The sequence below is a fragment of the Mycetomoellerius zeteki genome, unplaced genomic scaffold, assembly GCF_001594055.1.
Source record: "Mycetomoellerius zeteki isolate Tzet28-1 unplaced genomic scaffold, Tzet1.0 scaffold324, whole genome shotgun sequence".
Lineage (NCBI taxonomy): Eukaryota > Metazoa > Arthropoda > Insecta > Hymenoptera > Formicidae > Mycetomoellerius > Mycetomoellerius zeteki.
Genome location: NW_017257310.1, coordinates 17,114 through 28,556, shown reverse-complemented (window position 1 = coordinate 28,556; position 11,443 = coordinate 17,114). Strand labels below are relative to the sequence as shown.

General features: G+C 30.5%; 2 protein-coding genes across 2 annotated transcripts; both read left to right on the top strand.

The window, feature by feature from the left end:
• Nucleotides 1-191: 191 nt before the first annotated feature.
• On the top strand, nucleotides 192-11,050 carry eEF1delta (elongation factor 1-delta). Its single transcript, XM_073512038.1, is given in 9 exon segments — nucleotides 192-314; nucleotides 4,641-4,793; nucleotides 5,547-6,011; nucleotides 8,027-8,122; nucleotides 8,593-8,686; nucleotides 9,814-10,010; nucleotides 10,349-10,418; nucleotides 10,483-10,608; nucleotides 10,682-11,050. Coding segments are annotated over 8 exon segments (1,311 nt in total). The 5' UTR covers nucleotides 192-314; nucleotides 4,641-4,685; the 3' UTR covers nucleotides 10,837-11,050.
• Nucleotides 2,780-4,238, top strand: Snm1 (DNA cross-link repair protein snm1). Its single transcript, XM_018451886.1, has one exon. It carries the CDS (start codon nucleotides 2,825-2,827, stop codon nucleotides 3,890-3,892), a length of 1,068 nt encoding a protein of 355 aa, XP_018307388.1. The 5' UTR covers nucleotides 2,780-2,824; the 3' UTR covers nucleotides 3,893-4,238.
• Nucleotides 11,051-11,443: the final 393 nt, after the last annotated feature.

Below are 11,443 nucleotides of genomic sequence, written 5' to 3'. Positions count from 1 at the left end.
GTCGACTACCAGGGCGAGTTCTGATTGGCTGCTGCTTTTCCGCTTCCTGCTTTTCCGTCAAAGTGTGAACTCTCCCTAAAACTGTATTGTAGATCCGGAATAATTGGATGACTTCGGGCTCGTGATATCTACTAGGGAAATTTGCTCTTGCACGTTGAGGAAAGATTGGAAGTCTCGTCAGTACATTGGCACCCTTGATGCTGACTTGACTATCCTGTTTGGCACGATTTTGCTCGTTTTCCTTCGGTACGCTGGAATTTTGGCCGCTGAACAATTACACATTGAGCCAATTTGATATCTGGACCTGGCTCGAGGTATAACTTAAATTTAACAGATTACTTCATGTGAAATCGATTTTCCCTTGATTCTTGCTAACCAACTATTAGCTAATCTGGCTAATTTACGAAAAATATAAGTCCGTAAATGCATGCAAATCCACCGATCAATACTCCACGTGGTACAATATATTGTGCATATATATATATATATATATATATCATCGAAATTTCGAGAAAAGCGATTCTGTCGAATCTAATAATATCGTCAATTTACTGTTTTAATTAAAAGCGATACATGTATATGACGAAAGTACCTAATTCGACGGTTTTTCAAAATCACTGGCGATTCGGTAATCTGGATACACTGTGGAATAGAAATTTAAACTTTTTTTATATAACAGTTTCAGGTTTTATGATGTTATCAGAGAGAATGAGCACTTGATTTCAATTTTTCATTGCATCTACTAATATATATACATATCTAAATTTAACCTTTAAAGGGTGCCTTCCGATATTCACTGCCAGTGCTGAAAATCTATCGTATGTAACGTATACTGTATAGTTTCAACACTGGCAGTGAAAATCAGAACGCACCCTAAGTAGATAGGTGGAATAATTAGAGCAATCCAGATTTTATTTTTATAGTTATATTTTTGATAGTAGAATAGAATTTATTTATACTTCCATATACAGCCAAGAAGGGGATTTGGTTTACAGAAAAAAACTTAACTCATTTACACTTTCATTCCTCATCCATGTTTTCATACATTAATTTTCTTAATATTTTATTTATCACTTTATCCTCTGTTATCTTATAATTATATCTTTGTATGACAATCTATCATGACCTTGACGCAATCTATTATTTATTGCCTATTCTTATCCTATTTCTCCTAGCTTATTTTCATCCTAGCTTATTATCTCTTCATAACTTTCCATCTCCCATACTCTTCCTCCCTATCCTTCCTTGTATCCTTTAATTACACATTTTTTTCCTTCACCCTATCCTTATCCTTTTCTCTATCCTTCCAAAGTTTTTTTAATACTTTTCCTTTAAATTCCCCTAAATCTTCATCTCAGGCTTTCTTTATAATCTCATCCTTATCTATCCCTAACTCTTGGAAACTATCTCTTACCTCCTCACATTCTTTGACATAATGTTCCAAATTATCTTCTCCTTTATCACAGAAAAGATATTCCCTCTCTTCTTTTTCTAACCAGTACTTATTTTTCTCTTCCATATTTCCACACCTTAATTTAATTAATGCTCTTATCTCGTCACCTCTTCTCAATTCTATTCTATGTTATCAGTCCTTAGATAATTTGATACCCTATTCTCAATACTTATCTCTTTATATCTCATATTATACTTTGACCTATCAATTCTTTCTTTTTCCCATTGCCTTTGTAAATCTTTTTCTCTACTTATTAAACCTTTTTCAAAACTTTCATGCCCGTGGCCCATCACTTCTCTGGAATCTATTCCCCATCCATTTCTATTATAATAGCTCTCTCTCTCTCCATATCATATCTATCGTTCCAGTCGTAGCTTTGTTTCTCCTCCCAGCACTCCCTGACTAACTTGCCTGTGTTACCTGATTTAATCTTTTCCTCGAATTTTCTTGCCCTTATACCCCATCCCACTCTGAGTTTATCCATTACCAACTCTCTCATAATTACGTATCTAGGAGTGCAAAAATCTAAGTTGAACATCCATCCGATATAGTCAAGCATTATCTTTTCCAATTCACCCTTTTCCTCCCATCCCCATAACTCTACTCCGTAAGCCATTATACACTCTGTACCAAATATTTAAATAGCATCCATCTCCTTCTGAAGTCGCGTTTCTACATAACTTTTCTCCTAAACCCCACACCTTTCTTACTACCATATTTCCTTTTCTGCTTAACTCTTTAATATGCTTTTTATAATTCCCCTTTCTGTCTAAAATATAGCCTAAATATTTAAATTCCTGCATCTCATCTAAGTCCTTATTTCCCCATTTCTATTTCTCTTTCCTTTTTCTCCCATTCCCTCCACACATCATTATTTTCGTGTTTTCTGTGCATAACTCAAGTTTTCTCCCTTCTAAAAATCTTTTGAATGTGCTCATCATATCCTGTAACGCCTCTCTATTATGAGCTACTAAAACTAAATCATCCAACTTGTGCTTCATGCATACATTATTTCTTAACTCAATCATGGAAACAGCTGTTTTATAAAGTTACAGTATTTATGAAATATTTAATTTTTGCGCCAGTGTAAAGGATATAAGTGTTTGCTTAGATAAATTGTGAAAAATTGTGAAAACAAATATAATCAAAGATTTTTATCCATCGGGTCATTCAGAGCATCTTTTGCAAGCTAAATATTAATTAAATATTTTAACAAAATTAATTGAATATGACTCAATTTTTAATGAAATAAATTATTTGTTTATTCTTAATGGCTTGTTGCTCCATTATTATTTTATTATGCATTCACATGCTTGCATAGACTTAGTTGATACCTAGATTCTTCATTACAGGAAGATTTTATGCATCAGAATGTCAACGTTCATTGGGCTTATCAAAGAAATACCAGGCATCTCGGTGGATTGTTTTGATCGAGAGAACATTAATTCTTCTGTGTATTTCCTTAGCCATTGTCATTTTGATCATATGCAAGGCTTGAACGATGCGTTTTTTGATCATTTGAAACAGTATAATAAGTATCTTTATTGTAGTCGTATTACTAAAGTTTTCTTAGAAAATAAGTATTATAAAAATCTGCGTAATGTAGAAACTTATGTAAAAGATATCGAAGTTGAAGAAAAAGTTTGTATTGAATATAGAAGTAATAGTAACAGCGAAGAGACTGATATTCTTTTTGTAACGTTTATTTCTGCTGGACATTGTCCTGGCTCGGTGATGTTTATTTTTGAGAAAACGAATAAATTAATATTATATACTGGAGATTTTAGAATCAATCCAAGTGATTATCGTAAAATAAAATCACTGAATTATTACAAAGATTTCACTGTATTTCCAAAAAAGTTTGATAATGTGTATTTAGATACAACATTTTTAATTGATTTCATTCATCTCCCGACAAGAATAGAAAGTATAAATGTAATGTGTAAAGTTGTGAAAGAATGGCTAGATGAAAGCCCAAGGAAAGTCGTTATTCTGGAATGTTCCGCTTTATATGGCTCTGAGTTTCTCTACATGAGGCTGTCGAAATCTTTGAAAACACTCATTCATGTTAAGGACTGTGTATACAACAGTTATATTCGTATCCCAGAGTTGGCATGTCATGTTACAAATAATCCACTGGATGCACGTATACATGCTTGTATGCATAAACTAATGAAATGTCGTACCAATGTCCTCCAGCAGGACATATTAACTATCGTGCCATCAGTACGAAAATGGAAGGGACGTGATACAAGTGTAGTTGGAGAGTGGGATGAGATTAGGGAAAAGACGTTTAATGTATGTTACTCCACGCATGCTTCTTTTAATGAACTTAAGGAATTTATACAACATTTTAAACCAAAGAATATATATGCGTGTGTATGTCCAAAAAATGAAGAAAAAACAATATATCGGTTGCTAGATGAAATTAGAAGATAAGAAAAAGGCAATGTATTATATTTCTACATTATGAAAAAAAGCTAGGTTCTTAAGTTCGCAAAGTTATGAATAAACCTCGGATTAAGTATCTTAATGATAATGACGATTCTTAAAATTAAGAATTAAAAAGAAAATTAATAGATAATTTTTAATGGTATTAACACTTGAACTGCGGATATAAATTAACCCAATCATGATTCAAGATAAATCCAGCTTTTTACGAGGAAGTATTGTCACCATAAAAGTAAAATTACTTGTAACTAATTATGATTATGAAAAGTCACAAAAATCTAAAGCTCCACGTGCAAGTCCAAATAAACAGAAAAACTATCAGATGGATCAAAAGTGGCACACCCGTGGTTTTAATGTTAATGATTATATTAGTCTTATAATTATGTATTATTATATAGCATATTATATAATATTACTGTTATGCTTCAGATAAAAATTTGTATTTTTATATAATAAAATATAATGAATGTTATAATTCATAGTATCCTTATTCTTAACTGATTCTTGAACGCAATAAAATGATCAGAGACTAGAAATTGAAATTAGATTGGGATTTAATCAATCAAAAGAAAGAAAGCCAATCTCAAGTTTAGTGAACTTTATTTGAATTGGTTAAATTTCAATCCAATCTTAATCTCAATTTTTAGTCATCACGGTTTACAAGGAAAACCTGAAGAACCGTGTCTATGCGTAGATTGAATCCTTTTTTATCCTGCTTCTCTTGTCTTGTTTGCAGAAATTCGTAGCATTTTTGCTTTATTCAAAGTAAAATACCGAAAAGATGACAACCGCTACAATAACAACCGCTGCACTAGCTAAAGAAAAGGTATGGTTTGATAAGCCATCCTACGACAAAGCAGAACGGCAGTATTTTGAGAAAATGGCCAAGGTAAGGAATTGTTGTTGCTGCGATCATCCACTGCTCATAAATAAAGAGAGTTGTTGGCAGGGAATGGGATAGAGTAAAAATGTTTAAACATATAGATCATTGGGTAAATCATTTGTCTTTAATAACCAGGAATTTTAAGTAACACCAAGTTTTTTTTTAAATCCATATCCTTTGAGAAAGTATAATACATTCATAATTTACCAAGTGAATTTACTAGTCCTAATCATAGCATCCATAGCTAGTGCCGCATTTATCATTCTCCTATGTTTGTGTATGCATCATGTTTGTGTTATTATATAACTTACTAACATTTCTAACACACAAATACGCGGGAATATCTGGTGATAACAAAATTAGCTTTGCTCTCTTTCTCTCTTCATACTTCACACAAGGTACCGATAACATTTTTGTACAATGAGAAATGTAAAATTCTTTCTCAGTGTGATCTCAAGTTTTTTCCTACATTTTTAAGGTGAACTGATAAAATAGTATTGTAATCTTTTGATATCGTAAGTCATGTTTTTTTTATATCGTTTAGTCAATAATTCAAACATTATACAAATGGTATCTAATGCTTATATGCAATATATTTAAACACTTTACATGATTACATAAACGTGTTTAATTATAATACATGTTAAGTAGCAATTATACGTATCGGTTGCACAAAAAAACCGATTTTATTTTTGCTTCTTACGTTATTTAAAAAAAAAACGTTGATCTATACTTGCATAGCTTGGAACATGTTTCAAGGTGGTGTCTCGTAAGATTGCGGGAGGCTGTACGCTTAAATCTGACAATTCTATAACTGACAAGTACCAAGATCTAATCAATACTAATACATTGAAATCTAAGACTGAAAAGTCTAAAGACAACAAGCTAGCTCATGAGTCGAATGAAACGAATATGAACCGTTCCAAATGCCAAGGAAAGAATGCAAAAGTCATCAATAAAAATACCGCGGACGTGTGCAACATGCAGAATAAAGAAAACGTGAAGATGTGTGAAAAATTTGATAGCATGAGGGATAACGCGAAGGAGAAGGAGAATGTTTCTCCGAGCGAGAAATCTGAAAAGTATAATGCGAAAGAAGCTAAAGAGAAAAGGAACAAGGAAGATACGAGAAATAAAAATAGGGGAAATGGAGGAACCGATCTCGGGGGAAATAAAGAAACTGCAGTGCCATTCGCAAGGAATAAAGAACAATTGCCCGATCAGGTACATGCTCTAACGCAATCTGTGGGTTACTGTTCAGTGTGTCTCGATACGACATAAACAAATTGTATTTTCAGTTTGATTTTACGTTAATTTTATTTCATTATATTGTCATAGAAAAGCGCGTCTACTACATTTTGCAATTAAAAGAATGGCATCTGTTTCTTTGTTCCATTTTGTTTTCATCTTGCACTGAGAGGTTTACTGTAACATTTATATCATTTCTGTTTGCTACAAATGCATGGCATATGCATGTATCATTATTAGTGATTTAATCATACATTTATAATTGTGACAAAAAAGGATCTGTTATATTCGCGAAAGGTTTAAGATCTATACATCAGTCTGACTTCATTTACTCCTGGATATCGACCTCTTCCAACTTTTTTTCATTATACATGGTATTTGGAAGGAAGGAATTTGGTATCACGCTTGCTATGCGTGTTGGCGAGTGATATATGATACATATATGTTGATATATGAGATTATAGTTTATCGCTGGATATAGAGACCTATAGTTTATCGCTGGATCCGAACGGCAGTTTAAAATCTACATATTTTGATTTAATAATAAAGAGTAATCACAAAGAATAATTCTAATACTTTTGTTAATAGATTTAAACTGATAGATTTAAATTAAAAAAAAAATGCTTCTAACATTATCAACTTCGAAACAACTTGCTTAATAGTATTTATGTCATAACTATTATCATTAAAATGTGTGTAGGAATATTTTGGAAAAATTGTCTGCTTTCTTTTTTGTGTAAACAATTTTTTTTGTACTTGTGTACGTCAGTGAGTTTTTAATTGCATGCTTATTTAGTTAATAATCAACAAATTTGCCGCATTTCTTCCTCTGTAAAAACATATGCTATATATGATAAAAACGTTTTTACTTTAATGATTTGTAAATACTGTTTATTTTTGTAGTATACTGCCGTATTTTTATATTAAAAAATATAATATTATTTCACTTCTTAATACTTCTGCTATAATACGCGCAATGTCTATCTCCACATGTGTGCTAACTTAATAAATATCCAAAAATGTATTTTCAATATTAGTTTTAAAATATGATTATATTTGTATTTTCTGTAAAAGTAAACATGTGTATATACAGGATGTTAGTTAAGTATGTTGCCATACTCAACAGAGCGATTCTTTGGTTTATTTCAAGTAAAAAAGTCCATATAAGCATGTGTCCTAAACAGCTTAGTTTCCGAAATAAAAAAATTTAAACGTGTAGTAATAATCTGTTTAGTTAAAAGAAATACAGCTTGAACTAGTCAAAAACAGAAAAACAAAAACACAGGCTTCAGTTTTTCTGATGAAATAAAACAATTAGATGAATTGTTGAAAATGTCCACCTTGCGCCATGATACATCCATCGAGCCTTCTTCTCAAAGATTGACGTACACGCTCAAAGATCAGAACTGAAGTCTATTTTTGATTTTGTGACTTTGACTTTGACTTTGTCACTTTGTTTACGGTTGTGTGAATGGTAACTCACATGAAGCAAGGCATATTTATGCAGGAAGATATTTCCAACGCAATTTATTGTTTCGTCAAACATTTGTGAACATTCACCTGTATTTCGGAAACTAAGCCGTTTAGGACACATGTTTATATGGACTTTTTTATTTGAAATAAATCAAAGAATCTCTCTGTTGAGTATGGCAACATACTTAACTAACACCCTGTGTGTATATAAATATATATAAAAGATGCCTTCTCTTTTGATAAAATTAGTAACATTTAATTAACACTTTTATTATCAAAAAGTAATGCTTATGTCAACTCTTAGAGAGTTTGCATTGTTCTGTTTTTTATTGAAAAGAAAAAAAGGAATCTTTAAAGAAGAAATATTTTGTTTAAGTACATGCATCTGTATATATTAGGATCTTTAATTAATATTTTGTTTTATTAGTATTATTAATATAAACTTTAGTGGAGATATGGCATGTAGTTTCGAATAATCAATCTGGGTGTGAGCTTACTTTTAATCTCGGTGGATACAGGGATCTCAACAGTCCACTTGCCCAATGCCTCCTGTTGGAAGTTTGGCCAATGAGGTTGCGAAGGCTCGGCAGCATATTAAACAGTCTTTACAGTGTGTGAGTACTGCACTCTTTTTGCTCACCCTTTATACAACGTAATTTTCTACATTCCGCTTACTAATTTAACATTTTCATATTTTTATTTAAATCTATTCTCACATCCCCTTTCATCGCTTCTTAGGCATTTTAAAATATAAAACTAATGTTGCGAATGAAAAATAAAATGAAAAGGATTTTACGTTTGTAAATTAATTATTAACTATTATGTTTTGTTTTCACGTGAAATGTTTATTATATGTTGCTATATATTAATGTAATAACAATAAATTATTGAGATTAGTTTACTAAAACCAATAATACATTAATTATAAGAACATTATACTTTATCGAATGTTAAAATTTTTGTGGATAAGACTGGATACAACAATCAAATTTTTATTTTTTATTTGATCTCACTAATTCTTTTACAATAGGAAATATAATTTTTATAGTATCAAATCGTATTTTTTTCATTACATATTTTTCAGATGGATGATATTGCAGCACTTGCTCAAACCGCAAATCAAGATATTACTCCTCGTATTGTCAAACTTGAAAAAGAAAATCAGGTTCTGCGAAATAGTACGTATATTATGACTATTACAGTATTATGGTATATGCAAGTATTAGGTTTTTGTCTCAAAAAGTTCTCTATAAATAATCATCAACAATTAATCAAAAAAACAAGTAATGTGATATTATAATATATTATTAAGGAGGTTCTCGCGCTACTTCCTAGTCAATAAACAGTCTATTCATAATAATATGTAAAACAATTAAAATAATGGAATAAAATGATTACTAACAATATTTTATGATATTATACTAATTATTGTTAATTTTATATGTTACTAAATATTTTTTTAATGACAAAATAAAAATTGTAAGATGCTCATTTGATGTATACGCATCGTCCATTTGACATATATTCTGGTTTTTTTCATTGAAGAATATAAATTTCTTGTAAACTGTACGGTCAGTTTAAGTGAAACTTTACGAAAACAAACTTAAGTGTTTACTTTATAATTATAACGATTTTTAAATTGCTGTCTTATACGCAAGTGTCTCAATTTAAAAGAGAATAACTACAGAATAGGTTATACCTTCAACTTGTAATGTAAAATTCTATAAATTTAGGATTAAATATCTTCAAAATGATACGGTAAAAGTCAATGAAATTTTTTTTAGGTATTGATATTAACTTTTGTATTACATATATATGTATTATAGACTTTGTCTTATATTTCATCAAACGCGAGAACCTCCTTAAGTATACAATTTACTTTTATTACAGTTATTGTGTTTCTTTTTTATTTATAATTCTATTAAATATTTTTATGAGATGTACATTTGTAGCATGTATACACACACACGCGCGCGCGCGCCAGCAAATAAAGTTAATTATCACAATAATTCCTTTTATTACGTAAGTTATGTAATTATATCTGCACCTAAACTAATTTTAGCATGAATTAATTATATATAATATCTAAATTTTAATTATTGTTACATACTTTTTTTAAATTATCATTTTAAAACATTATGTAAATATGAAAATGTGTACAAAGATAATCTGAGGTAAGACAATGCAAAAAAATTATATCAAATTGCAACGATTTTCTTCTCATTGTATCAATAGACGATCTTAATGATGCTGGCAAATACAATTAAAAGAATATGTATCATGATTTAAAAATCTTTCTGAATAGTCATTCAGGACCTGAAGAGTACCATTGAAAAATTGACGTATCGAGTGAAAATTTAAGAGCGTGTAGAGAGCCTCGAAGCATGTATACCTTACGTAGCAATTTATCCTGCGAAACCCGAAGAATCAGAACAAGAGCAGAAGCGGGACATAAAAAAAGATGTCAATGAAGATATTGATCTATTTACTTCTGATTCAGAGGCAAGTGAGCAAAGACTGTAGAAATGATATTAATTGGTCTCTTTGTATAAGACGAATGTTTAAGTTTAATTTCGTATGACACAGAAATAATTAAACACCACACACTGATATTTCTAAATTAATACAATACTAAGATATGCAAATTTATATTTACATAAAATTGTATGATATTTATTATTTGACATACACCAGATATTCCCATAGTACTGATTCATCCAATATTAGCACTTTTTTCACATTCATATAAATTCAATATGTAATAATGTCCTTTTCGCGAATTATAAAATCCGTCTGTTTTCATACTATGATGAAAATTCTTATTGTATTTGATTCGATAGGGAGACGATTCAGAGGCTGCCAAGATTAGGGAAGAACGAATTGCTGCATATACTGCCAAGAAGTCTAAAAGTATGTAACGGAGCTCAGAGAGTTGTTCAAATTATATTATCATTAATCGACTTGTATTTTATAGAATCAGCCTTAGTAGCTAAATCAAATATCATCCTGGATGTCAAACCGTGGGACGACGAAACAGATATGCAAGAAATGGAAAACGAGGTGCGGAAAATCCACATTGATGGTCTCCTTTGGGGTGCTTGTAAGTTTTTATATCTTTCAATTTTTAATATCGTATGCGAGCTCTATGATTAAGATTTATCTTTCTTTTGTAGCTAAACTCATACCGCTCGCCTTTGGAATTCACAAGCTACAGATATCGTGCGTAGTAGAAGACGACAAAGTGTCAGTAGATTCGTTAATAGAACAGATCCAAACTGTCGAAGAACATGTACAAAGCATTGATATTGCGGCTTTCAACAAGGTGTAAAGAAACTAGAGCCAAACTACAAAAAGTGTGTGGCAGTATAGTCAAAAATAAGCATCGGTCTATGTGCCATTTCTGCATTCCATTAACAGTATATATAATCGGAAACTGTTCACATGCACGTTTTGTCATATTATTAAGTCAAAAAATAAGATACTCTAAAATTGTTCGATGTTATTACAGTCTGTCTAAAACCTTGAAAAATATAAAAAGCAAATTTAACAATTCAAATTTAATAGATTTAGATAAATTAAACATTTTTATTGTAAACTAATCTTTATGATGATATAATTAGAGTTCTCTATCTTTTACTTAGACATATATTTTTTTATTAATTACAACAAATTGTTTCCATTAAGAATGAAGTTACCTTTTATCATTTTATGTTCTCATATTACCTTAAATAAAAACATTTGTGGCCAATGCAATACATGTATTTAGTGATTTCTGATTTATACAACTACATATTGCAAATTATTTAAATTCTAACAAGAAACAATACCTACTATTCCTAGATCCATTCATCCACAGTTACGAATTTAATATTAGCAAAACTGGTCAAAATCTTAAACTATAACAAGAATTTTATTTTATTTTGATCTATACTGTT